The sequence below is a fragment of the Penicillium cosmopolitanum genome, assembly GCF_028827165.1.
Source record: "Penicillium cosmopolitanum strain IBT 29677 chromosome Unknown utg000004l:1.0-4361866.0:1.0-4365735.0, whole genome shotgun sequence".
In the NCBI taxonomy this organism is placed as follows: Eukaryota; Fungi; Ascomycota; class Eurotiomycetes; order Eurotiales; family Aspergillaceae; genus Penicillium; species Penicillium cosmopolitanum.
The window spans coordinates 1,759,521-1,785,953 of record NW_026622674.1 but is presented as its reverse complement, the minus strand read 5'-3'; the positions used below and the strand labels follow the sequence as shown (position 1 = coordinate 1,785,953).

The 26,433-nt window shown below is 49.0% G+C and overlaps 11 protein-coding genes across 11 annotated transcripts; 4 read left to right on the top strand and 7 right to left on the bottom strand.

Annotated features, from left to right (window-relative positions):
* Nucleotides 1-665: 665 nt before the first annotated feature.
* N7509_002094 (tellurite-resistance/dicarboxylate transporter family protein) lies at nucleotides 666-1,895 on the top strand (the record flags this gene model as incomplete). The annotated part of the gene is made up of 1 exon (XM_056626731.1): nucleotides 666-1,895. One exon carries the CDS (start codon nucleotides 666-668, stop codon nucleotides 1,893-1,895), a length of 1,230 nt encoding a protein of 409 aa, XP_056492526.1.
* A 2,199-nt stretch (nucleotides 1,896-4,094) lies between these two features.
* On the bottom strand, nucleotides 4,095-5,328 carry N7509_002093 (RNA 3'-terminal phosphate cyclase-like protein; the record flags this gene model as incomplete). The annotated part of the gene is given in 2 exon segments (XM_056626730.1): nucleotides 4,095-4,370; nucleotides 4,384-5,328. The coding sequence occupies 2 exon segments, from the start codon at nucleotides 5,326-5,328 to the stop codon at nucleotides 4,095-4,097; spliced, it is 1,221 nt and encodes a 406-aa protein (XP_056492525.1).
* A 607-nt stretch (nucleotides 5,329-5,935) lies between these two features.
* Nucleotides 5,936-9,078, bottom strand: N7509_002092 (serine/threonine-protein kinase; the record flags this gene model as incomplete). Its single annotated transcript, XM_056626729.1, has 5 exons — nucleotides 5,936-7,163; nucleotides 7,233-7,703; nucleotides 7,811-8,445; nucleotides 8,496-8,711; nucleotides 8,761-9,078. The coding sequence occupies 5 exons, from the start codon at nucleotides 9,076-9,078 to the stop codon at nucleotides 5,936-5,938; spliced, it is 2,868 nt and encodes a 955-aa protein (XP_056492524.1).
* Nucleotides 9,079-9,933: 855 nt separating this feature from the next.
* Nucleotides 9,934-10,643, top strand: N7509_002091 (3-hydroxyanthranilate 3,4-dioxygenase; the record flags this gene model as incomplete). The annotated part of the gene is made up of 2 exons (XM_056626728.1): nucleotides 9,934-9,965; nucleotides 10,112-10,643. The coding sequence occupies 2 exons, from the start codon at nucleotides 9,934-9,936 to the stop codon at nucleotides 10,641-10,643; spliced, it is 564 nt and encodes a 187-aa protein (XP_056492523.1).
* An 883-nt stretch (nucleotides 10,644-11,526) lies between these two features.
* On the bottom strand, nucleotides 11,527-13,547 carry N7509_002090 (CAP-Gly domain containing linker protein BIK1; the record flags this gene model as incomplete). The annotated part of the gene is given in 2 exon segments (XM_056626727.1): nucleotides 11,527-11,694; nucleotides 11,706-13,547. 2 exon segments carry the CDS (start codon nucleotides 13,545-13,547, stop codon nucleotides 11,527-11,529), a joined length of 2,010 nt encoding a protein of 669 aa, XP_056492522.1.
* Nucleotides 13,548-14,091: 544 nt separating this feature from the next.
* N7509_002089 (putative serine/threonine protein kinase ENV7) lies at nucleotides 14,092-15,486 on the top strand (the record flags this gene model as incomplete). Its single annotated transcript, XM_056626726.1, has 3 exons — nucleotides 14,092-14,211; nucleotides 14,310-14,928; nucleotides 15,002-15,486. 3 exons carry the CDS (start codon nucleotides 14,092-14,094, stop codon nucleotides 15,484-15,486), a joined length of 1,224 nt encoding a protein of 407 aa, XP_056492521.1.
* A 1,446-nt stretch (nucleotides 15,487-16,932) lies between these two features.
* N7509_002088 (uncharacterized protein) lies at nucleotides 16,933-17,524 on the bottom strand (the record flags this gene model as incomplete). The annotated part of the gene is made up of 2 exons (XM_056626725.1): nucleotides 16,933-17,219; nucleotides 17,269-17,524. The coding sequence occupies 2 exons, from the start codon at nucleotides 17,522-17,524 to the stop codon at nucleotides 16,933-16,935; spliced, it is 543 nt and encodes a 180-aa protein (XP_056492520.1).
* Nucleotides 17,525-19,822: 2,298 nt separating this feature from the next.
* Nucleotides 19,823-21,903, top strand: N7509_002087 (putative MFS transporter; the record flags this gene model as incomplete). Its single annotated transcript, XM_056626724.1, has 9 exons — nucleotides 19,823-20,013; nucleotides 20,090-20,297; nucleotides 20,327-20,379; nucleotides 20,435-20,537; nucleotides 20,591-21,045; nucleotides 21,101-21,187; nucleotides 21,241-21,294; nucleotides 21,342-21,675; nucleotides 21,721-21,903. The coding sequence occupies 9 exons, from the start codon at nucleotides 19,823-19,825 to the stop codon at nucleotides 21,901-21,903; spliced, it is 1,668 nt and encodes a 555-aa protein (XP_056492519.1).
* Nucleotides 21,904-22,049: 146 nt separating this feature from the next.
* Nucleotides 22,050-23,030, bottom strand: N7509_002086 (glycoside hydrolase family 43 protein; the record flags this gene model as incomplete). Its single annotated transcript, XM_056626723.1, has 1 exon — nucleotides 22,050-23,030. One exon carries the CDS (start codon nucleotides 23,028-23,030, stop codon nucleotides 22,050-22,052), a length of 981 nt encoding a protein of 326 aa, XP_056492518.1.
* Nucleotides 23,031-23,546: 516 nt separating this feature from the next.
* N7509_002085 (glycoside hydrolase family 43 protein) lies at nucleotides 23,547-24,917 on the bottom strand (the record flags this gene model as incomplete). Its single annotated transcript, XM_056626722.1, has 4 exons — nucleotides 23,547-23,659; nucleotides 23,735-24,449; nucleotides 24,522-24,681; nucleotides 24,742-24,917. The coding sequence occupies 4 exons, from the start codon at nucleotides 24,915-24,917 to the stop codon at nucleotides 23,547-23,549; spliced, it is 1,164 nt and encodes a 387-aa protein (XP_056492517.1).
* A 1,058-nt stretch (nucleotides 24,918-25,975) lies between these two features.
* Nucleotides 25,976-26,215, bottom strand: N7509_002084 (FAD-binding domain containing protein; the record flags this gene model as incomplete). Its single annotated transcript, XM_056626721.1, has 1 exon — nucleotides 25,976-26,215. One exon carries the CDS (start codon nucleotides 26,213-26,215, stop codon nucleotides 25,976-25,978), a length of 240 nt encoding a protein of 79 aa, XP_056492516.1.
* Nucleotides 26,216-26,433: the final 218 nt, after the last annotated feature.

The window sequence follows — 26,433 nt, the reverse complement described above, 5'->3', positions numbered from 1 at the left end:
TTGCCCAGACCTGAGTGGATCGTCGGGTGTCAATCCTCACGCCCCTGCGCCTCATCCTCCCCCCTGACGATGCCTCAGATGCAGCACAAACGCGGAATACGCTAATAGTTGGCTCCCGCCGAGCCCGACGAACTGGGTCCGATCTACTTGCGAGTTCTTGGTTCCGTCGCGGCTTTGATGGGTCCTGATAACTGTATTTACGCTGGTAGGTCCGTTTGCCACGATGCTTTTCAGGAGGGCCCTTCCTTGCTCTCATCATTTCAATGCTAGGTAGCGCGGAGGTCTTGGTTTTTTCTTGGCCGTGGATCCTCGAAGGAAATTGATGAAAGAATGAATCAATGGTGGTTACCTGGCCATGTGCTACTGTTGCGCCGGAGGTTCATAAACCTCGATTGACGCGCCCTTTCCCCGGAATATTATTCAATCGCATCTATATATTCATTGCATTTATCTCCTTTCTCCAGCTTTCTAATATTGCATTATACTTTCATTGCATAGTTTCTTTCTTATTTGTTTACACCCCAGATCTATAAAGGACATTCCCTACACTCTAGTCCAGATCCAGACGCTTCATTTCATACATCCCACCACAGTCACTGTCTCTGCATCTCCTTCCAAGTCTATCCAATTGCATTGGATCACCCTTCCACAAACACATCATCACGATGTCTCACCCAGGTCTGCTCGGCGTCGAGGCCTACGAGCTCCCACCACACTCCTCCCACTCCAACCACTCCGACACACCAATCCTCGATGACACGGAAGAGAAATCCTCAAGCTTCAACAAGCACATTCATCTGAGCTTCCACCAGCGACTCCGCCATTTCACTTGGGCATGGTACACCCTAACAATGAGCACAGGCGGCCTAGCCCTCCTCATAGCCACACAACCCAACCGCTTCAAAGGCCTCGACGAAATCGGAATAGCAATCTACCTATTCAACCTCATCCTCTTCGCCCTAGTCTGCTCTCTAATGGCAGCCCGTTTCTTCATCCACGGCGGCTTCGTCCAATCTCTCAAACACGACCGCGAAGGCCTCTTCTTCCCAACCTTCTGGCTATCCATCGCAACAATAATCACCGGACTAGAAAAATACTTCGGCGACGACCCAGCTCCCTCCTTCTCCACAACCCTAGAAGTCCTCTTCTGGCTCTACTGCGTCTGCACCTTCGCCGTCGCAACACTCCAATACAGCTTCCTCTTCACCTCACACAAATACCCTCTCCAAACAATGATGCCCTCCTGGGTCCTCCCCGCCTTCCCCATAATGCTAAGCGGAACAATCGCCTCCGTCATCGCAGAGCGCCAACCCGCCCGCTCCGCCATCCCCGTCGTAACAGCCGGCATGACCTTCCAAGGCCTAGGCTTCTGCCTCAGCTTCATGATGTACGCTCACTACATCGGCCGCCTAATGGAATCCGGTCTTCCAAACCGCGAACACAGACCCGGGATGTTCATCTGCGTCGGACCACCAGCCTTCACAGCACTCGCGCTAGTCGGCATGGCGCGCGGCTTACCAGCTACATTCAGCGTAATGGGAAGCGTGGACACAGCCGAGGACGGACGAACATTGGAAGTTTTGGCTCTGGCTGCCGGGTCGTTCCTTTGGGCGTTGAGTTTGTGGTTTTTCTGCATCGCGCTTATTGCGGTTGTTAGGTCGCCGCCGACTGGGTTTCATCTTTCTTGGTGGGCGATGGTTTTTCCTAATACGGGTTTCACGATTGCGACTATTACGCTTGGGAATTCTTTTGAGAGTAAGGGGATTCAGGGATTTGGGTCTGCGATGTCGATTTGCATTATTGTTATGTGGATCTTTGTTTTTGTTAGTCATGTGAGGGCTGTTGTTAAGCAGGATATTATGTATCCTGGTAAGGATGAGGATGTTTCTGAGTGATTCATTTGACATCAGTGGATCGGGTCGATCTACATCTTCGGCCACGTTGCGGCCGTGTCCGAGTCGCTTCTCCTTGCTTTTACACTTCGTTGCACATTTTTTGGGTTCATTCTTTGCCACTTTTCTTTTCTTACGCGACCAGCCTTCATTCTGCACATTGCTTTTCTTTTTCTCCGTTTCCTTTCTATTCAGCCTGTTCTTTTACATCATGGCGTCGCACTCTTCTTCTTGCTTCAAGACTGCATGGGACATACATACATGACCGGCGTTCGAGCGTTTCGAATTCTTGCTACCATTTTCTGCCTTCCGGTCGCTGGCTTGCATATCCGATAGAAAGATAGACATAAACAAAAACCATTCCAGCTTGTCAAACCTGTCCGTGTTCCATTTTCTAATCCTCAAGACTGCTCGTACTACGACGGAGATGAGGGATCTACTTTGCACAGTTGTCCACGTGAAAGAATTCATTCAATTCATTCTACCTACGGGAAAGGATCAAGTCCGATCGCGATCGAGATTACAACTACGAGTGAGCTTCTCTTGGCTTCGTCCCACCGACCGAAGCCAGCGGGACTACTGGACCCTGACACCACGTTGAGGTGGAAGCTCGTCGTCAGGGGAAAATCGCGAAAGAAGAAATTTCGGAAGATCTGAAGAAGATGAGGGTAAGAAATTCCATCTAGAAAAAAGAGACTTGCAAGGTCTGAGAGATCAGGCGAGAGATGAGACGGTAGATTAAGAAGGAAGGCTTTGCGAACTTGGAGGTAAGGATCCCACGGTATGTTCATCATTTGAGCGCAGATTTCTTGCGGAGGGTAAGCTCTTTAAAGAGCGGAGATGGAACAGAGATCTGAAGAAGAACGGAGGGTACATTTCCTGCGGTAAATCGTGCCGGTAGATCATGCAGAGGCCAGAGAGGAAAATTCAATGTTAGATAATGGCGGGCTCGACAAAATGAAGAAGTTGGGAGGGTAAACCACCTGAAGAAAGCAAGCGACAATTTCTGTGCAAATCGCGGCAACGTTGGCTTGTGAAATGTTGTACAGCTGCAGAAATGAAGAAGTATAAGGGGAGGGTAAATTGATCCATAGATGTGGATTTTCTTGCAAAAATGCGAGCAGGAAATGTCGCGTAGATTGCGTCGTCTTGCGGGACCGCAGAAATGAAGAAGTTGGGAGGGAAATCCACTGAAGATGCATGGAGGGTTATTTTATTTAAGAGATGAGAGGAAAGATTGTGTCTCCGAGTTGGTAGAGCGAAAAAAATGAGCAACATGGGAGGGATAAATACTTCAAGAACGTGGTAGAGGGCAAGAGAATGAAGAAGTTTGGGAGGGTCACGGTATATTCGAGCTTTGGGGTGTAAAACACAATGGCAGAAAATATGTTCAAACATGCACGGAGGTGTTGGTAGTCGTGGAGTTGGTTTCCGCGCAGAAGGAAAATACATAGGAAGACTGGGAGTTCTCTTTGTAAATCAGGGTAAGAATCTGGATGTAAATTGCGAGATCATAAATATAAATGTTGAGGACCAGACACATGGAAGAAGATCACCCGCGTAGAAGTGGAAGAGATGGAAGAGAGTTGAAGAAGGGAAAAACAAAAAGACAGAATCGAGGGGAGGGCCAGTATTTAAGGGAATTGGACGGATATCATGAGCTCCTTCCTTGGAGGTAGAATCCCATCAAAAACAGTGCCTGCCGCATGGAAATATCAACAAAGATGACGTTTGTTGATGTTGTTGACGTTCGGTTGCCATTTGACGCGGCAGGTACACGTTTTAGGGCTAGCTGCCCATGGTGGTCCTATCAATACAGCGGAACCACCCAGGCACTCCATGACCACCAGGCATTTGGACCAGCAGAGCGCATGGACATTGAATGAATTGATGACCTCGACAGCCTAGTAACTTCTTCTACTGCCCAAGACATTGATGCCCAGCCCAATAATTAATGGAAGAAATTCGTATCAACATTTTTTTGCCTAGTACTAGTATACACTCGGAACGCCCCATTTTGACCAGCCAAAAGAAAAGATGCGATGCAATACATGCAAAGATTGGGCTCCCTCCACAGTTGGGAAGGATACCTCGAGATAGAGAGAGAGGACATCGGGTATCATGATATGTAGGTTCGAAGAACAAGAACTTTTAGAGACCAGAGCACAGAAGCAGAAAGGCAGAGCGTAGTAGAGAGAAGAACTACGCCACCTTTCGGCCGACGTTACCAATTCCACGGCCCACCACACTGACAATCACATCGCCGTTCTCATTCTCGCCCGCCGCGTCCCGAATTCCCCATCCGGGCGTACCAAACTTGGACAGATCGCGAGCAAGCTGGATCACACTAGGGTCGGCGATAACCTCCCGGCCAATCTGCAGACGACCAACATCCTCCGAACCCATGGTCATGAGTGTCAGCATCGTGCTCGCGGCTGCGGGTGCCACACAGCCGCCCTTGGAGACAGTTTCCAGGAGCTGATAAGCGCACTTCCGTCCAATATCCTCGGGCGGTTCGCCTCCAGAGGGGGGAGGCGACATCCGCTGAGAAGAGACAGCCGGTCGAGGACTCGGCGACCAATGAAAGACCGAAACCAAGACCGATCTTTCTCTTAGCGTTGGGGTTGTTCTTATCCGGGGCCGGCAGCAGCGGCGCAGACGCGACGTCGGAGAAGATATAAGTATCCGGGCTCAACGGGTTGAGAACACCACGAGCAACCTCGATCATGCGGGCGTTATTGGAACCCGACACACCGACAGAGTATGCGACACCGCGGATGCGCTTTATACGGCCGGGATTCATCAAATGCAGAGTCTTGGGCAAGCGGACCTGGTGACCAAACTGGAATTGTACCTCACCACCACCGCCACGACCATTGGGACCGGGGTTGGATCTGCGCAAGATCCGGAGCTCGACATTGTTGAACATGCCGAATTGGTTGAAAAGCGGGAGGATGGCGGTTCGAACGCTGTCGACGGACATATCACCCGTCGGGGTGGAGGAGGTAATGACACCGGGACCGGTGAAAAGCACCTTCATCGGCGACTTGGCGAAAGGAGCGAGCAGGCAGAGCGGGATCAGGTAGTAGCTCAGACCGCGGGTGCAGTTGGAAGGAAGTTCTTGTCGAATGAAGCCACCGGCGGCACTGTTACCAGTTCCGCTCGCACCGGAGGCGGTCGAGCTACCAGTGATCAGGCCGGGCTTGTACACCAGGATTGTACCTGTGTAGGAGATTTCCATTTGTGTGCCATTTGTGACGGCTTCCAGCAGACGCAGGAAAGAAATCTCATGCGGTGCCAGACCGGGGTTCGTGGGCGAGGACGAGCGGATTTGGGAGATGTGCACGGTGCGGCCAGTGAGGGTCGATAGAACCAAACGGTTGAGCAGATTATGATGCGATGTAAATCGCAGTGGGGGCTGTTGTGTCGTCGCCATTTTGGTGGTGGGCTATTTCTATTTCTATTTCGAGACCGACTTTGCGCCGCGAAGGAAAGGCGGAGCTCGAAAAAAAAATTCGGCGGGTGGGTTGTTCCGCTCCGACACATCGGGCTAAGTCCGATCACTATCTCCGTCATCAGATACATCATACTACATCCCACCTAGGGTACCCTCGGAAACAGGTCTAGATGCCGGCAATTGATTCCTTCGATCAGAGGAAATAATTCAACCAAATGATTTGGGCTTACTCTCGATAATCAACCTACTGAATTCCCTATTGACTAATACTGCACAGCTGGCTTTTGGTCCTGTCTGTCAGCAGCCGAACGATATATTATGTGAAGCCTGCAACTGGAAAGCCATTTGTTGGCAGATTTATCTAAACCCATCGTTGACTTGTAACTCCGGTAAACAACGGTTGAGCTCAAATGACCGCCCAAGATGCGCGAGCCGGAGTTCAGCCTATCGGTACCCTTGCAGTCCTTTGCAGACGTTGCTGTGAATTATCAGCTCGTCGATTTGTTCTTCAGACAGAATTTTGTGGATTATAATAGTATTTTTCTAATGATAAGTCAGCTTTGCATCCATAAATCCGTGCCATTGGTCATTTTGAGTTGTTTACCTCCGCCTTGAATGGGTAGCCCTGATTCCGAATCGCCCTTGGATGAAGCAGCTTCCGCGGAATGCGAGTCTTGCCCTTTTTTCGCCATGGCATCTCATATTCACCAGGCTGGCGGCTATCCCTGACCCGATCTCGTGGAATGAAAGTTCCACCATCACTGACATAGATTATGTCCTTGGCCCACGGTCGAGGACTGGAAGTGTCCTCGTCGCGCTCCTCCGTCTCTTTCTTCTGGGGATCTTTAGATGCGGTAGTTCTGTCTCTTGAATGCGATGAGGTGGATTCAAGATTCGTGGGCCTTTGAGGAGATTGAACATCTCGAATGTGGAGAACGTACTCTCCGTCTTCGTTGCTGTATTCCCAATGGTGCAGAAATGGTCGATCATATGGAATATCTACCCAGGTAGCGTTGCCTGCTGAATATGGGTCCTGGGTAGTCGAATATCGAGGAGTTGGCATCATCTTTGATGCTTCAGAATAATACTCCCTCGAAGGAAATAGCCTTGTAGGAAAGCGCCCATAAAATAGCCTTGGTCCCTTAGAGGAGTCTAATCTAACCTCTGGTGGCTCATAGTAATCCATCGGAGATAACTTGTTGTCCGGAAGTGTTAAAGATTGCATGGGCTTAGGGTGTACCGAAGTCGGCTGTTTTGCTCTAGGTATGTTGAGGAAGTTTTCATCCTCGGAGTGGCCCCCAGTTGAATCAGATGCCGACGCTGTTGCTGACGAGATCGGGGCAAATTTCTTCTCCACGCCGGTAGAGTCATAGGACTTATGACAAAAATCCTCCGAGTGAGACGGAGGTTCTGAGAGCCAATCAGCAATTCTTTTTCGCGATTCGGTATGTTGTCTTTCTGTTCTTGACGATATGGGCTTCATTGGGCGTAGCTCGGTTTCCGAGAGCATCCTTTCAATATCTTCATGCAATTGGCTACCTTGTACTTCTTCCCCGTTTACCCGCACCGCATATCCTGAGAGCCCCGAAAACAGACTTTCCTCGTCGGTAGCATAATATTCGTCAACAGGAGCCATATTCGGAGCCACACCTTTGGTCATATTCCTTGGATGCAGAAAATCTGGGCCCCTAGGATCAAGTCTTTCATGATTCCCACCACGTTGCTTTTTCTTTCGTGATGGAGCCTGATAGTTGCGCACCGCTGCTGACGAGTGCATTGAAGACTCACTTTCCTCGTCGGTGTCATCTGGGCCCCTAAGATCAGTTAAGTCACGCAATGAGCCAATTGGTATTTGTTTTCGTCGTGAAGCCTGATGGTTGTACCAATCTTCTGCCGCGTGCTCCAAAGGCTGACTTCCCTCGTCGGCGGCATCACAGTCTTCAACAGGTGTCATATTCGGGCTCACACCCTTAGTCCTACTCCTTGGATGCACTGGGCCCTCGAGATCAACTCTTTTATGAAATCCACCGCGTCGCCTTTGTCTTTGTGATCCATATGGAGCCTGAGAGTTGTACACCGCTGCTGACGAGCGCACCGAAGACTCACTTTCCTCGTCGGTGGCATAACAGTCTTCAAGAGGAGCCATACTCGGACTCAAACCCCTTCTCATACTCCTTTTACGTCGAACAAGGTCTTGAATTTCCGTAAGAAGTTCGTTTGTTTGAGCATCATATTCCATAAAACTCCCATATTCTTCCAGTAGGGCTGATGCAAGTGGTGAAGAGGGATTATCCTCGTCGGTGGAATCGTAGTCCTCAACGGTAGCTACCTTCGGACTCATGTCATTGGTCTTCCTTTTCGGATACAGAGTTTCCGAGCCCCGAGAATCGATTTCTGCCTGAGATTCGTTCTGTTGCTTGGCGTTTTCCCCGGACTCCAATATTCTTCCAGTATCACTGACGCAAGCGGCGAAGATGGTTTATCCTCGTCGGTTGAATCATAATCTTCAACAGTAGCAACCTTCGGAATCATGCGCTTGGGCTTACTTTCTGGACGCAGGGTTTCCGAGCCACGAGGATCAATCTCTGTAGGCGATTCGGTCCGTTGCTTGTCTGTTTCTGCCGGATTCTGATAATCATCCACCGTCGGTAAAGGTTGTGCCTCTGACGTCGACAATATCTCGGATGGCGGCTGCATCCATGCGTGCTCCAGTGCCACTTTGGTTGTCAAACGGCTATCAGGTTTAGGATTCATCAAGGATCGTACAAACTCGATGCCCAGATCAGTAACACCGACATCGCTGAGAGCTGCGCTTGGGAACATTTCGGGCTGTCGCATGTAGAAAACTAGTTGACCAATGGGTTTGAATGCAGGCTTTTTTGTGAGCATTTGAAAAATGATTTCTCCGAATGACCATATATCCGGTGCATACAGACTCCCTGCATTAATGAAACCGTATAGCTCAGGTGCTATGAAGCCGGCGGTGCCTCTCAATGTTGTCGACGTCTCGGGAGCTTCTTCCATCCGTTTGCTTATACCGAAGTCTGCTATCTTGATCCACCATTCTTGAGGGGGGTGGGATTTGATGAGGATGTTCTAGATTAGACATCAGTGTCCCGCTTCTATTAAAAGTAGTTCAATCTCACTTTAGGTTTCAGATCACGGTGCATAAATTCGTTTTCATGCATCATTTGGAGGCCTTCGAGTATTTGATATGAGATATCTTGTGCTTGGCTCTCTGAGAGAGGAGGTCTGTCAAGTAGATAATCATGTAGATCGCCCAACTGCAGATATTCCATTGAAATGAAGAGATTCTCGGGGGTACTGTACCACCCGAATGATTTGACGAAGCATCGTTCGTACTATACATATCAGCTCAATTTTCAGTAAAGCCGATGTAATGCAACATACCTTCGGGTGGGAAAATTTGGCAATGGCCTCTAATTCACGATTAAAATCAATGCGCGCAAAGCGGCCGCCCGTCTCGATCTGCTTCACAGCTCGAACTTGGACACCATGCCGAGAAAATTTCGGACAACTTTCTAGCCAGACGGTTGAGTACCCGCCACCTCCGATCTTTTCTTGTCGTTTCCAGTGCTCTAACACAGGGACAAGTCGACGTCGAGACCGCTCAGATTCGTGATAGGTATGTACTGTCTCGACATTGAAGTCTGGTACAAATCGAGTCTCTAGTTTCGAGTCGCGAACTAGATCTGGCAGCCGGGACATTTTTTTTGCTCCAGTCGGCAATCGAGCCGACACAACGAGCAACCACGACTCGAGGACTCCAATGATGACTTCTGTCGTTTGAGGCTGAGATCGTGAATAACCCCGCTGGGAACTAATAATTAGCCGCCACGTGACACGTGCATGGGAAGCCATATTGGGGCCATATTGGAAAATGGCGGTTGATTGGCTAAGAAGTTACAAGTATAATATGCATGCATTGGCAGTGAAATTATGTGTGACTTGGGGTGTATTGATACTGGAAGTCTAGCAAATAACTAAAGGTTCCAAGGTTGTATATAGTAGGATTACTAGGTAATCGATCGAGGGAGGGATTAATCTGTTTGAATACCAGGCTGAAAGCATGAGATAGAAATGATTTACCTACCTAGGTAGGTAATAGTAACCACTTCAAGTTATAAGTATGTATATTCTGGTCTGGGGTCTTGAAAGAAGTATATATACTAGTAGCTGAACTGCAGTTGTATATATCACTAGTTCTTCCTTTCTCGGAGTGCATAGCGTCAAAGTAAACCAGCTATGGGAAAGGACAGCGATGAGAAATAGCACCGCGTAGTCGTACTAGTATATGAAAAATATTTCCAAGTCATGTATTGCAGACTCGAGGGTATAAAATAGACTTCCAATACTAATCAATCTGTACCCACTTTAATAATCATCCGTTAAACTGGAACCCTGGGAAGCTCCCGGCCCGATCTCGGTGTGCTCACGAAGTTATCTCCGGACTTCCCATCCTTCAAGTTTAACTTTGTAATCACACACGACACACTCTGCCATCTCCCACATACCTACCTGCAGAGGAAAAAGCCGATCTCTTCAAAGATCACTACCTGCAAAATGTTACCACCAGCCCTCAATATCCCCAAATGGTACGTTCATCAACCCCACCCCCTCATCCGACGCATTCCAGAAGATTATCTTTCCGAACCCCGCCGCTATCAAATCACCGCGGGGTGCCCGCGACAACCCTACATCCCAACCCTGACCCCAGCTAACATCCATAACCAACTACCAGGCTAGAAGAAAACTCCCACCTCCTCCAACCACCCGTAAACAACTACTGCGTCTACCACCCCTCCACCCCCTCCACAGCCGGCTACACCGTAATGATAGTCGGCGGCCCGAACGCCAGAACAGACTACCACATCAACACAACCCCCGAATTCTTCTACCAATACCGAGGCTCGATGCTCCTGAAAACCGTCGATACATCCACCACACCACCCACATTCCAAGACATCCCCATCCACGAGGGTTCCATATTCTTGCTCCCGGCGAACACGCCGCACTCTCCGGTGCGATTTACGGATACGGTGGGCGTGGTGATGGAGCAGCCACGTGCTGAGGGGGCTGTTGATAAAATGCGTTGGTATTGTCGGAATTGTGGGGATGTGGTTTGGGAGAAGAGTTTTGTTTGTACGGATCTTGGGACGCAGGTTAAGGCTGTTGTTGAGGAGTTTGGGGGTGATGAGGGGAAGAGGAAGTGTGGTGGTTGTGGGGTGGTTGCGGCGACGAAGTATGCTGAGGGTGAGATTGTGCAGCCGTGATGTGACAGTGGCTTTGCGATTGAAGCTTGAAGTCTGTGGCGAGTGAGGGACTGAGTCGAAGGGTGTGTACTACGTAGCTGCATTATGTATATCTTGAAAACGATTTGTATGACGAGTTCACGAGGTGTATTATGAGTGATGAATTCAACATTCCATTGATGGAAATGCATTGAATAGAGTGGGATTGCATTGTTGTCGCCTACATGTTGTACCCAGGGCTTGCTTCAATTCAAGCTGGCTAGGAACTTGAAGTACAGGGGCTTTAAGACAGAGCACTGCTTGTGGACACCCCAAATACAGGGTAGGATCAAAATTAGATGTAGATTTTGTATTAACAGGGCTCTAGCTCAAGTCTAGAGAGGCCAGTATGGTTCTAGAGAGGCCAGTATGGTACGGCCCGGTATTTGGACCAGATGGCTGATCCCAAGCCATGTGGTAAATGGTCGATTAGTTGTGGTCAGGTTGCCAGCTCAAGGATGGGGGGATGACAATGGCAATCGGATGGAAGCAAGAGATGTAAGATGTAGCAGAAGAAAAGAAAGTTGGCCAGCAAGGGCCAGTCAGTTTGGTGAATCAAACCGTAGAAAGTGAAGGTGAAGGGTGTTAACAACAGTTTAGAAAGAATGGGTGAGAAACCGAAATGATCAAGGGAATAATACACGGGGGTGAAATTGGTAAAGAGAGAAAAAAAGGCACAAGCGCGATCATCAAACGATGGAACTGGAGCCAGATCGGATCTCATGCAGGTGTGCATAAAAAAAGGGAGGGGGGGGGGAGAAAATATGAAAAAAAGAAGGGACCATGAACTAGAAGGGGTTCGGGCAAATTGCAATCAGGTTCGTCTCCATCTCGATTGCCATCTCATATATTCACCATGAGAACATTATTCATCAAAAGGGCAATCGATGCTCTCATGACCATCTCGCTCACAGAGAGCACACCACTTGGACTCGTCAATAACACCCGATGACTTGCCAGCAGCCGGTGCCATTGAGGATCCTAGGCCGCCAATACCCTTCAGACCCTCGAGGACAACATCACGGCCGGTCCTCTGGTGAGAACTGGTGTCCGATGCCCCATGGTTCGAAGCCACATGGTCATCAGTTGACTTTTCCGCCGGGGTTGTTCAGCAGCGACCGGCGCGGGTTTCGGTTTATCGGCGTTCTTGGAGCCGAACATGCTCGTACAGTTTAGAATATCGTGTCCGCCAGTCTCGCAAATCTCACACCACTGCGAATCATCATCAGAAGAGCGTTCAGATTCCGGCATGGATTCAAGGCGCGGTTGCGAAGAGCTGGATGCGCCACGATGGTGATGGCGAGCTTCGCTGGGGTTGGCCGGGGCATCATGCCAGTCAGTTGGGACCACAGTGCGGTCAGACAGACGATGGATTTGATTGGAGCTGGTGGCAGGAATGCTGCCAGAAGAGCTGGTTGGCTTGTGTTGTTTCGAAGGAGAAAGGGTGATAGTGGAACTGCGGTTACGACCACTTCCATTGGTAGCGCTTGTGCGAAGTTCCTGCAGCTCCCGCTCCAACTCTTCAATGCGATTGTCCTTGACTTGGAATGTTCCCTCAATTTCATGCAGTTGCTTCTCCAGCTCGGACACATGCTCGGACTGATCGTTGTGGGGGTTGCTATGGCCGTTCTCGCCCATATCCGTAGGATTAGAACCACCGCGGCTCAACGAATGAATAATGGCCTTGAGACCTCGAATTTCGTCATCCTTTTGATCCAATTCGTGCGAGCTGTGGGCGTGAGGCCCATCCGAAGCAGCGTGCGCATCTTTAAGTGCCGCGACGGAGTTGTCTTTCTCTTTCTTCAGTTCCAGCTTCGTTCTCTCGACTTCACCTCGAAGGAACTCGACCTCGGCCCTTGCTTCGGCCTCTCCCCGCCTTGCATCTTCAAGACCCTCCTCCAGTTCCGAGACTAATTCCTCTAGTTGTTTCAGTTGTTGTGCAACGATCTCCACATCCTCGCCGCGATCCTGCAACTCCTTGTTTTGTTGCATCAGCTCATCGAGACGCTGCTCGTAAACGCGTTCGGTCTCGGAGGCTGCAATCTCAAGCGTATCAAGCGTACTCCGGAAATCCGCGCGGTGTCCGTCAAATTCGGCCGTTAATTGGGTAATGCGCTCGTTTCTTTCACGTAACTGGGTGCGAACGCTCATGTTATCCGCGCCCTCCATTTCTTCCAACATTTTCTGGAAATCACCCAGTGTCTTCGATTGCTCTTCCAGTTGCTTATCACGCTCCAACAGCTGCTTCTCTAGGCCCTTCACTTGTTCCTTCAAGCCCAGCGCTTCGGACGAAGAAGGTCGAGAAGGTCGGTTGAAATCGGACTGTCTTCCACCATAAGAAGAGGTATCATCATCCAAACTAATTCGAGAGGGGGGTCGGTCAGATAGACGAGACGGCGCCTTTACCGGACTGCGTTGGTATCCATTTGACGCCTTGGAGCTGGCGGATGGGGTGCGCAGCCCGCCGAGGCTCAATTTAGGAGGAGCAACACGAGGCGATTCGGGGCGGGGGAGGGAGGGTCGTCGCATACGTGGGCGAGGTGTCGAAAGGCTCGGGCCCATGGATTTGCTGAAATTGACGGGGGCGCGTCCTGGAGTGGTAGGAGGGGCAATGGTGCTGGCAGAGTGGGATGTAGATCGGCGAGTGACGTATTTATTGTTGTTCATGGGGACGAATATACCAGACCCAGGGACAGAGGTCGCGAAGTACTTTCGTCCCTCGACATCGCCGTTGTTCTTGCCTCGCTGGGAATGTTCACTGCTCAGTTCGATTCCAGCAAATCGACCTGGTTTGCCCGCGACAGTTCCTAGAAACTTGACGGTGCCATACATGCCACCGGGCACGTTGACCAGGTCACCGACCTGGACATCATCGGAGTTCGCCATCCTTGGGACACAATCAAGAGGTCAAGGTAAGGTCGCGAATAAATAAGAAGTGGGGAGCGTGTCGTTAATGGGGCCGAAGGTGCGGCTGGTTGCTGGGGCCCGATAGCCAAGCCAAGAGGTGTGGTGAGATGTGTACTCGTAGTCAAGCGAGAGAAATGGGAGACAGATCAGATGAACTCGACATCAATCATGGTCGCCGCAAAGATCGTATAGAGGCCCAACAGCAAAAGAAGCCAAGATCGGGCATAAAAGAGAGAAAGAGGGAGGTTCTATAGAAGGCGGAAAGGGGGAGGGACAACAAATAACCCAAGAAACGCAAAGGATTTGTTGAAGGCACTCCACTTCTCCGTCAGCCTTCCATTCCGCCCCGAGAGACTCCCGACTTGACACCTCATTACTCTTCCTATCTGCATATCCCCTGCCTCCTTCCTGCACCGCTCAGGCTTCCTTTCCCCTAATCGCGCATTCACTTACTTCCTGGACTCACCTAAGATCGGCCCAATCTGTCCTTCGCCACTCGGCGTTGTCCCCGTCATCCTCCGCCATGGCGCAGTACTTCTTCGACCTGCTCTACAACTTCACAGATTGCATGTGCTGTTTCCCCAGCTCACCGCAACTGAAGATCAACAATCGCAGCTTCAAACTCCTGCGACTATTGGGAGAGGTATGCAAAAGAAATCCAATGCGCCCGTCTCCAAACCGCAGCAGTAATCTCCATGATCGTGAAACCGTGGCCTAACTTCAAGCTCCCAATCCATTTAGGGCGGTTTCTCCTACGTCTACCTCGTCCAAGATAAAGCCAGTTCCGAATTATTCGCCCTCAAGAAGATCCGTTGCCCCTTCGGTCAAGAATCCGTCTCACAAGCACTGAAGGAAGTCGAGGCTTACAGCCTGTTCACCGGGGAAGAGAACATTATCCACGCAATCGACCACTGCGTCTCGACAGAGTCAGGATCGAAGTTCCGCGCCGATGGAGGAGACGCTGGATCCAAAACAGTCTACATCTTACTCCCATATTACCAACGAGGCAATCTCCAAGATGCCATCAACGCCAACCTCGTCAACCACAACAAGTTCCCGGAAAAGCGGCTGATGATGCTTATGCTTGGCGTCGCCAATGCGCTCCAGTCCATGCACCAGTACCGCGTCAAGAGCGGCGCGCCATCAACACGTAAAGCAAAGGGCGTCCGACAAGAAGGTGCCAATGCCGACGCGGAGCGTACCATGCAAATGAAGCCGAAACGCCGACCAAGCCAAATGCACGGAGACGACGAAGAAGACGAGGAGAATGCGCCATTGATGGACGACGAGGTCACACAGAGCCAGGAAGGTGTACAAGATGGCGGTTTGCGGCCCTATGCGCACCGTGACATCAAGCCCGGTAGGTTTACGTTTTGGACGAAGGCTTCAATGACATCACACCCGTTGCTGGGAGGCTAACAACGCGATTGCAGGTAACATTATGATTGACGATGATGGTCAATCGCCCATTCTCATGGATCTCGGCTCCTTGTCTCCTAGCCCAATTGCTATCACCTCTCGTTCCTTAGCGCTAGCAGTGCAGGATACTGCCGCGGAACACAGCACAATGCCGTACCGAGCTCCGGAGCTCTTCGACGTGAAGACCGGATCGATCATCGACACCAAGGTCGATATCTGGTCGCTGGGCTGCACACTGTATGCCTGTCTCGTCGGAAAGAGCCCCTTCGAGGCCCGCAGTGAAGAAACTGGTGGTAGTCTGAGCATGTGTGTTCTTGGTGGCGACTGGCGATTCCCCGATGAGAAGTCCACTGCCACCAAGGGCAAGGGCAAAGCCGGTAATGCCGACGGAGAAGATACATCCAGCGCCGGTAGTGCGGCGATCAGTGCCCTGTCAAAGAACTTGTCCGCAAATGTCTCCAGGTTGAGCCCGCGGAGCGTCCGGATATCGGGGAATTGATCCAGCTCATTAAGGATGTTATTCAGGAGCTGCCAAACGACGACGCCGTTGCAGGATCGTCTCACTGAGTATGACAGCTCACATCCATTTCATCTCCCGATCTGTTTCTTTTATTTCATTTCCTATTTCTCTCTCCAAAGTACCCGGCAGGTTCCGCTGGACTGCCTCGCGCGCAATCTGTGATTTGGCGATCTGTACAGTATAAGCTCAGTCAGCATTGGTTTCATACACATCAGGCATCAGGACTAATTGGTATTGGTTGTTATTTGACAAGGCCTGAATTTGCGATCAGTGTTTGCTTGCACATTCCATCAAAGTTCAAAGTTCAAAATGATACTATTTACTTTACACCTGAGTAATCGTGTTTTGTAGATTAAAGTCGAGCCCCAGCCCTACTATCTTCCCGGCTCTGCTCACTATGAGACTACATCATCACCACACCCCATCTTCAAGCCCACGCCACGCCAAACCCCATGGTAACGACCTCCGACGCCAAATTCGGCGATTTGCTCGGTGATGAGGGTAAATGCACCCATACTTTCAAAAGCCGCCGGGTTAGTACAAGGGGACGTGCCCTTCCAGACTTCGAGTGCTGTAAGTAATCCCCGTTCGACTCGGGGGCCCGGCTTTTTTCTTTTCCTCCTTTTCGCTTTCACGGGATCTTTTCTTAAGGACTGTATGTCTTTTTTGGATGGAAAATACTCGCCTTTTCTCTCTCTATTCGTTGGATCAATTTGGAGATATTTCTGGGGATATTTCCGTTTTGGGAACCGGCTGTGCTGTTCTGATACTGCACTCCTAGGATACCAGCCCTGACCTACTTTGCAAGTTATGTACAATATATAATTCACGCATAGCTGTTCAAGGGGATTTCCGCCCAAAGCCCTCGTTGAAGTACTGGGCTCGACCTTGAGTATAAATTTGGATACACTCGCATTCTGAATATTCCTATTAAACGCTACAGCACAACTCCTCACCACCCGATTTTATGAGCAGAAAAAGATTTGGTCAAGACATAACTGGGCTTGTTAAACTTGCATACCTTTCTTTGCTCAATGCTAGACGGCTGGTCTTTTGGATATCTTACCGATATGCACGGACGATTCATGGCAGTTGAAAGATGAACTCGGGTGTGACCGTTGTGGGCCGATCTGCCAGCCGCACTATTGCATTTATTAGATTCTCCCAATAGTCACCCCACTAGTTCATTACAGCAGGGGGAAAGAGTGTATTTTTGCTTTTTACCAGCATTGGTAAATTAGTGGCGCACTTGAAATAGACAAGTGAGTTTAGTGTGGTGCATGTGGGAGACGTAGGTGGAACTTGAACGATTCAGGGGGTGACGGGGGCTGACTTGCAAGATCTCTGTTGTAGTATATTTCAAGTCGGACCATCATTATATAGATTGGAAGGAACTTGAATCAAAGGCAGTATGCTAAATTTCCATTAAGGAAGATCAAGAAAAGGGCAATCCTTCGGGTCTGCGTAGAACGTCCCTCCTAGCTTTTCAATCATCATGCAACGTTCTTGCATGGTACGAGCATTTTGCAGCTGTGCTCCACCTATCTCGCTCGCCTCCGATCTTGTCGTCTTCCAAACCCACACTCCACCATCAGATGTCCAGCCAACCCGAATATACTCATTTGCCCGTTCATCAGGGACAGTCATCTCTGACATCTGACTCAGCATCCATACGTTGCTATTTTGCCACCATTTTGGACCAAGCTGTCGCACTGTTGAAATTTAGAATACTCTTCCAACAAAGGTATTATCATGACTCACTAAGATCACAGTGCCTATTCTCTTTTTGTTGCCATTCAGGATCAGAAGCGGTTGGACGCAGCGTGTTGTTAAATGGGTCCAATTCCAGAAAATCTATCTCCACTCTGCTAGATACCTCGAGCGTATACATTCCACCTTGTGAGGGCCATCCGCTGACTATCGCGCCAGGCCCAGTCCCATAGTATAACCAGAATTGTGGCTCTTGTGAAAAGCAATTTTGAGGGGCAATATGTTGACTGCTTATATCCTTAAGCATGGTGGGTAGATCTTGAAGTTGTACGTAGGGTACACAAAGAGAGAGTGATGCAAGTGATTAGATTGTGTCTAGTCTGGATGAGAGGGGTCTATGGAGGAGAGGGATCTCGAAAACCCAGTAGCCTACTAGTATGTCAGGTGACGGCTAACTAACTAGTACCCGTACATATGAACAGAAATTGAAATTGTTTGTCTTAGTTTGATTCCCCAGTCAGAGGGGCCAAATCATGAAAGTGAGCAGTGAGATCATCGTCCACGAGTTTTAGTTCCACCACCTGGACACCCTGGCACGAGTAGGTTAGTTTTTATATTTTCGAAACAACCAAGTCAGAGCGGACAATATCATCATAAACGCTATTTTGATGTACTATTCATGCTTGAGGTACTCAGTGTGTCCGATTCCTGCGAAAGAGGAGCTCGCTGACAGGTTCCAACCTCTGCTCAACATTTATTCTGTTGCCTTTTCTTCCCTCAAAAAGTAGCGAGCATATTGAACTTTGGGACCGCTAGGATACCCACTTTGTTTTCTCTTTTTTCCCCATATCTAATCAACCGTCTAGGCAAAAAGAATCCCATTTTGAAATTTCAGACAATTATAATGATCATTCATTCAAATATTTGGACGGTAATAGCCCCCATAAAATAAATAAAATAATATGGAATGAATTCCGACAAAGCGGAACTATGTACAAGTCGCGTTCGAAGTCCATACAAGGGTCGCGCTATGCGATCCGCAATAAGCCGATATGGTGGTTTGCACAAGGCCCGGTTCTATTAATTACTCCGATATCGTACTAGCAGGCGTTCAGTCTACGAGGCCAGTGTCTATATGTTTTTGTCGTTGAGGTATTAAGGCGAGAACCTAAATCTTTGCTTGGCCGAACTTGAACAACCCTGGAAGTTGCTTTCTGCATGAGGTGCATGAAATAAATTTGAAATATTATATACCATGGGTTTGACTGGCTGTGACCAGGTGCTGGTGGTGAATGTCCGTCAATACTTCTAGAGCAGGCATCTGTATCGCCAGCCTATGACAGCTCAAATATTTGCCGACCCGACGCTCACACCAGTGAGACAACCCCTCATTTCTTCAGGACATTGTATCGGCCGGGCACGAAATCGATTGAGATCAATAGAAGAAATTGGAGATTTTCCGATTTCTATTTTTCATGAATCTGGGAGAAAAGCGCCCACGGATCATATAGTTGTGAATAGTGACTCGGAGGCAACAGATCAATCTAAGTGCGGACTCTAAATCACCACAACAGCGAATTCTGAATTTCTTTCAAGCCTCCCCTTCAAACCTATGATGATGGCGATTCTAAAATAGATCCTGTCTAGATTGACGGGAACGTGGAGTGTCCAGTCCGGACCGCCACTTGAGGGTCATTTTCTTTGATGAAAGACATATCTCGACTTGCTACTGGAAAGCCAATGAGGGGCAGTGATAAGAGTTGGGGTAGCGGATTCGTGTCCGCCAATTTGGGTGCTTTGACCTACCGGGATGACCCCAGCGAGGTGGGTTGTCGAGTCCAATTGACGAATGACTCTCCTCGGACACAGACTTGGGCGCCGATAAGCATTCCATTTTCTTTGTTTAAGCGCTAGGTAACCTACATTTTGTGGCAAGTGACCTACCCCTATGAATCGAGTCGGAAGTCGCAGACTTCGTCGCTGACGAGCTATCAAATCCAGACTCAATTGATTTCCAAGGTTCCGAAATTCTAGCTCTTATCTAACTATCGTCTATCTTGGATTCTTGCATATGCAGCTACCCTTGTATTAAATAGTATATCTGTCTCCATAGCTATGACGTTGTCTCTTCATAGAAAGCATATCCCTTTCGCCCGGACACGTTGCTAGTCAAAAGGGAAATATTTGTCGAGTTCTATGAGTAATAACAAGCATCACACCAAGCGATACAAGATACCCGAGGCAATGATCGCCGTCTCAATGTGCGGGGGAAAGTTGCAGCTCCACCTGATGCTATCGACGACTCCACATTGACTGTAGTGGCAGGTAAGGTCCCCTTACCGCGCCCCGGAGACCCGGCGGGAACATTCCGTACAAGTATCCTGGCCCCAACAGAGTTTCTTTGACCATTAGTACTATCGCCCCAAGCTAGCTTCGGCAAAGCAGGTAGCCGTTATCATGCTGTGACGTTGAGGGTACCCCATCAAGATTTGCTTTTTCCTGGAGTGGGACGCCTTTCTCCTTTTCTACTACCTCTATCCATCCCATCCCCAATTCCTGGATAGGACGTATCCCTTGAAAGAAAATAGCATCTCAATCGCCCTCCATGGCACCGGCAATAGACAGCTCTGCCATTCCCGGGACGGTGACATTGGTTGATGTTCAGCATGTTTTGAACACACGTCACGCTCGAGGCGATTCAGATATTGTTTTGATCCCAACGCCTTCAAATGATCCGGACGACCCTCTAAATTGGAGTCCGAGAAGGAAGTTTCTCTCTACAATCTGTGTCAGCTCGTGAGTATAAGCTCTCCTCTAATCTAATTGGAGCGTATCTTGAAACCAAAACTGACGACTATGAATCTACTATTAGTTATACTTTGTTTTGCGGTATCGCAACTTCAGTCGTTTATTCTGTTATAACACCCCTCTCCGAAGCAACGGGCCTCCCCGTTAGCACTCTCAATGAAGGCACGGGATATCTTTTTCTGTTGGCTGGCTGGGGCTTGTTGTTCTGGCAACCCTTCGCCATGCAATTCGGAAAGCGGTTGACATATTTATTGTCATTGGCGGGAGTTCTCGTAAGTCGTGTTCATTTCCAATCTTCAAGTTGTGGAAAGATTATGGCGCTAACACTGGAATGCAGGCTATGACAATGTGGGGGTAAGAGAGTACATTCCAGTCCTGAGGAAACTCGAGTCTCAACTAATCCATCTAGACCCTATTCTGGCACCAAGAGCCAATGGATCGCTCGAAACGTTGTACAAGGCTTTTTCACAGCACCAATTGAAGCTCTCCCTGAGATCAGCGTAACGGATGTGGTTAGTTCTTCTCTCGGCGTTATCGAATCTTCAACGGTAGCTAATGGCTTCAGTATTTTACACACGAGCGAGGTACATACATGGGCCTGTACGCCTTCTTCCTGGCGGGTAGCAATTACTTCGCCCCCGTGATTTGCGGCTTCATCGCCGAGTACCAAGGCTGGCGCTGGGTCTTCTACTGGCCCAGCATTTTTATCGCCTTCGAGATGGTCTTTCTCTTCTTTTTCATGGAGGAAACGAATTACGTTCGCGAACATGTCGAAGACCCCACTGTTGCCAATGTTCGACTTGGATCCTCTCATGGTGGCTCTACCGTGGAAGACAATGAAAAAGGCGTGCCAGTCTCGAAGGAGCCTTCGCCAATTCCGGAGGTTGGTACAGTCTATACGAAAAAATCGTATATCAAAAAGTTATCTCTCCTGGGCCCGAAACAGAAACAAAACACAATGTTTCGACAACTTTGGCAGAGTTTGTACTACTTGTCATGGCCGGTTATCTTTTATTCTGGGTATGTATACTCTTCTCCACCTCCATTTAATTGCGGATGGCTAACGCTTGATCAGCTTCTCATATGGATCCTATCTTGTCTTGTTCAATATTCTAAACGGAACTGCTTCGATTATCTTGGGTGGACCGCCCTACAACTTCAAGTAAGTCAAACGGCGCCGGCGCTCATAAAATAACAAGAACTAAGAGAAAGCAGATCTTCTATGGTCGGTCTGAGCTACGTTGCCTGCTGTCTCGGGGTAACTCTAGGGTGAGTCCTGGTCAAAATATAACGATAGCCAATGCTAATTAGTCTAGCTCTCTATTTGCTGGTCGCTTTAGTGACTGGTTGACTGTAAAGTTAGCCCGTCGGAATGGCGGCGTGATGGAAGCAGAGCATCGATTGTGGCCTTTCGCCGCCAACTTAATTCTCGTGCCAGGCTCACTTCTGCTTTGGGGTGTTGGTGCCGCGCACGAAATCCATTGGTTTGGCCTCATCGTCGCGATGTGCATGCTCGCTTTCACAAATACCAGCGGTATCACACTGAGTGTCAACTACATGGTTGACAGCTACCGAGAGTTGAGTGGAGTAGCGATGACCACAGTTATTTTGGTGCGAAATACCATGTCTTTCGCAATTGGCTATGGGTATGTTTTTCGGCTCTTCAATGGGCGATATCCTGCTAATTTCTCCTAGAATTACTCTTGGATTCAGAACATGGGTTACCAAAATTGCTTTATATCCGCAGCCTTCGTCGGACTTGCGTGTGCCTTGGTTTTCCTCGTGATGATCAAGTTTGGAAAGTCATTCCGTATACGCAGTCAGGAGAGGTATTGGAAGATTGTTGAAGAGAATTGGGAAAAGGGGATGGCGCACTAGATGACCAAGTGAATCATGTGAAGGCTACTTCAATGGTGTATCTCAAACATCACGCTGTAATGCTTATTTATATTCCGGTTGTTTCAATACAAAGAGTCTACTTCCGAGTTTTGCTCGCAATAAGCCAGCTCAGCTAATTGCTACACTCAAGCCAAGCTAATTTTCCCCTCCTCGTCGTAAACAATTTCGCGAACCTTCACAGAACGCAGATGATCAACACCCTTGGATAACTCGCAATCATGATAGAACAAATACCATTTCTCACGGAACTCAACAATCGAGTGATGCGTCGTCCATCCAAGCACAGGCTCCAGAATCCGACCTTGATATGTGAAGGGACCAAACGGTGAATCCCCCGTCGCATAGACCAAATAATGCGAGTCTCCAGTCGAGTACGAAAAATAGTACTTTCCACCATAACGATGCATCCAAGCCGCCTCGAAGAACCTTCTTTCATGATCATCAGCCAAGATAGGCTTCCCAGTCTCCGGCGCAAGGATCTGCAAATCGCGAGGCGGGTCGACAAAAGTGAGCATATCATCGCTCAACTGAGCAACACGTGGCGATAAAGCCACGACGCCCTCCCCAGACGGTTCATGTGGACCGGACTTCGAAGCGTCGAAGGTAAGGCCGTTCTCGGATTCGGTCCAGCATTGAAGCTGGCCGCCCCATATCCCGCCAAAATACAGATATGCCTGCCCATCTTCGTCGACAAACGAGGCTGGGTCAATACTGTAACTGCCCGGAATAAAGTCTTCCTCGGGAACGAAGGGTCCCTCTGGCGTGTCTGCCACCGCTACTCCGATTCTAAAAATACCCTCCTTATCCCTGGCCGGGAAAAAGAGATAGTATTTCCCGTTTTTGGCAGCAGCGTCCGGCGCCCACATTTGCTTGGATACCCAGGGCACATCCTTAGCGGTGAGAGCAACCCCATGATCCGTCACAGGGCCGTCAATCGAGTCCATAGAGAAGACATGGTAGTCTGTCATATCGTATTGGTCGCCATTGTCGTTGAAGGCGATGTCAGTTTCGCGGTCGTGAGAGGGGTAAATGTATAGTCTGTTGTTGAAGGTGTGGGCCGATGGATCGGCAGTGTAGAGGTGGGTAATAAGTGGGTTGGGTGCCATTTTGGGTTCTTTTCGACGTTCGTGGAGTAGGGAGACCAAATACACCTATTCGTGATTATTTTCACGAAAAGCCGAGAATTGATCTCGGAGGCACCATTGGCGTGGTATTTAATGTCATTCAAGCAGCCATCCCGCCGGACTGCTTTAACCGTACCGGCTAAAATGAAGCCAACGCGGCTGTACCTCCGCATGGCTAAATAGATTAACCCCACGGCCAAGACTACTACTAGTAACTACCCGGTGTTAAGGTTATTTGGTGGAAGGAGGATCGTATCACGCGAAATTAATTGAGGATATTTTATTTGACTACTTGAAAGATTGTTCCATTGTTGGAAGTATTTCACAGATCCAGGGGCTGTCTACCCATTTACTATCATGGAAGTATACTAGTAATAGGCCTGGGGCCAAGGGGTCCATGGATGAAATCATATATCCCTGAGCAGGAATCAGGATCAAGAGCTAGTCTTTCATCACTGGGGGGTCAATGAGCTGATATTTCACTGCTACCTATTCCAGTTACTTCTGACCCTTGGGTACCGGGAAAGGACCATTCAGAGCTTTCGGGAAATTCGGCGTTCCATCCTCATTCCAAGTGAACTTCTGCGTGCGCACGGTACGGTAGAGATCAGCTAGTGAATAAGTTAGCAATTTTCCCTTGATTAGAATCGGCCGATGCTAATTTCAAAGCCGATAGAAATACTCACGTGTAGGATCGTCCGTTGTCTGTGCATGGTAGACCACATAGCTCTCAGTTCCATCCGGACTAGTTGTATAGCTTGCGTGACCTGTACCATATACCTCAGCATCAGGGTTCTGATGGAAGACACAACCATCACGATGCTTCCTCCAATTTTGATATTCCATAGGATCATCACCCACGAGCTCCAGCATGCCAAGGCAGTAGAATGGAGTATTGACTCGAGCAGCTGAATAGACGACAAAGTTCTGTCCAGTCTTTGGGTTTGTGAGTTGCTGGGGGCCTTCATTGGTTGCCAGTCGGCCAGCTCGTCCGTAGGGGACTTGTTCCCAGGGCTCATCGGGGACTGAAATCATCCGTCTTTGCGTGAGGCTTGAAGAGACGTTCCAAGGGCTGCTTAAGTGAGTAATGCACAAGTTCGCAGGCCAGGCACTATAGGTATCTTCCCAGCAGCTGTAGATGTGGTAAAGCTGGTTATTGTATCGGAAGTAGGTCCCATCGATAGCGAATTGGTCAAAAGTATTCAGCATTCCCTTCATGAAATAGTTGGAGGCCCAGGGGTCCGATCCATCACTTTCTAAGACAAACATTCGGTGGTTGACAGCGGGACACTCGAATGGACATATGGCATCTTGAAGTGGATGAGGTGAGTCTGCATCCGGAGTGGCGCTGAAAATAATGTACCAGCGGTCATCGATCTGATGAATTTCTGGAGCCCAAAGCTTAAAGTCATATTAGATTGGAATTTCAAGAAATGAGACGATGCAAATCAGTTGGGCCTTGATTGGACTTACGTCGGTGCTCCATGGATCACCACTTTCAGGATCAGGCTTGAAGAGAAGTTTCGTTTCCGCCGTGTCCCAGTTGTCAGTCAGGGAGCGAGATCGCTTGAGAGTGATGTTGTCATTTGTTGAATATGTGAACAGATACCAGCCATCATGATGCACCATGAACCTAGACATGATTATCAGCAAGTGTCACGTTATGTTGGTTCATATCGCGAAATTTACTCACGGATCTCCAGCATTGGTCGTCATTATAGGATTTGAGTAAGTCGTACCCGACGATTTATTGGTGCCAACATGTGCCGGATCAAATTGATTCGGTGATTTTACGTTATTGGGGTCGAATGATTGGCCGTTGGCCAAGCAGACGAATAGGGGAAACAGCCATTGCTTCAGCAGCCGCATTGTGGTGAATTGTCAAAGGTGAAATTCGAACTGTCATCTTTCCCCCCCAAAGTTCGGGATTAGCAAACTCTTTTATAGAGCATTCAAGTTGTTCCGTGATCCAAGCTGGACTGATCTTACGGATCTACCGCAACATAACCTAAACAGGATGTGGGGTTTGGACTGAATCCCCGCACTGCGAAGAAAAACTGGCCACACTTGGAGCTTCTCCCCGAAGGATTCTATACCGAAAGACGAAAGTGGGACAGGGTTACATAGCCTACCGAATTTAAAAACTCCGGGACCGATTCGGAGCTTTCGAGCAGGCCGTGCGCATTTAAATCGACGGTTCCTGGCCGCGCCGTGTGCTATATGGCCATTCTAAGCAACGGGTCACCGTTATACAGGGTGCGCATTCGAAAGCTTTGAGGAAATTATGATCACAATCTCATCTTCAGTAATTTGACATATCCTAGATCGTCGCCGATTTGACTCATTAGCTGCACCAAGAGACATGAGCTATTCAGTTCAACGCTGCATAATGGCAAGAATGAATCTTAACCCTGCTGCCCCGTACTTATTGGCTCGGAGCTTTGACCGATTACCAAGCCACTAGGTCGCCGATACAATATTTTTCAATTTTCATTCTCTCTCCGAGATAAATTATTCGGGAAATAACTGAAAACCACGGGCTCCGATAAGTGCGCGTGTGTGGAGTTGCGAGACGAGATCAATCCAAGAAACGACATGTGGGATCATCCACCAATATATGGGCTTTAGTATAGCCAATACCCTCGCTTCCTTAGGCTCAAAAGGTGCTTTCAAGATATTGACGGCATAGAAGTATTCGCAAGCCCCCAAGCCATACATCCCGCGGCATCAGGAAATCTGCCTCGATTCAACAAGCAATTCGGGTCGTATTTGATCTTAATTTTGACCGGCTGCTGGAAGTTCCCGGTATCTCAGACGTCTTCTCGATGCTGTGTGATGGACCGAGAACTATTAGTTCTCATTCTGGAAATCGGCCATTGGAAGCTCACATATAGTCGGGGTACTCGTGAATTGGAGGCACATCGTATTCAAGGGCCGGTAAATGTCCACCCCGTCCTCTCAAGCACGTTGTCAACATCACCAGCTTTAGCGCCTCCTGCAACTTTGCGAATCGCCCAGTCGACAGGGTCCATTGAGCTGCTGCTGTGCTTTGAACTACTGAACTTGGTTGAGCCAAGCTTTTGGAGGTACATGGTGATGCTGTGGGATCGAGCGCCGCAAAAGTCTTCATGCCTATCGGTCGTATTGGCGAATCCTTCATCTCCCATAGCTCGTATTGGTTCGAATAAAATGCCTCAATATGCTGAGTTGCTCGGTACTCTCCGGCTGGACACCGCTTCGGGCCATTTCCGTTGATGCGTCGTCCTCGTGTGTGAAGGTGGAGCCCTATTCTAGATCTCCGAGATGGATGAGAAAAGGCGGATTGCCGAAGGTGGCGATCTGAGTCGACGACGCATGTGGTCTTGGAGGTGTAGTTGCGCGAGAT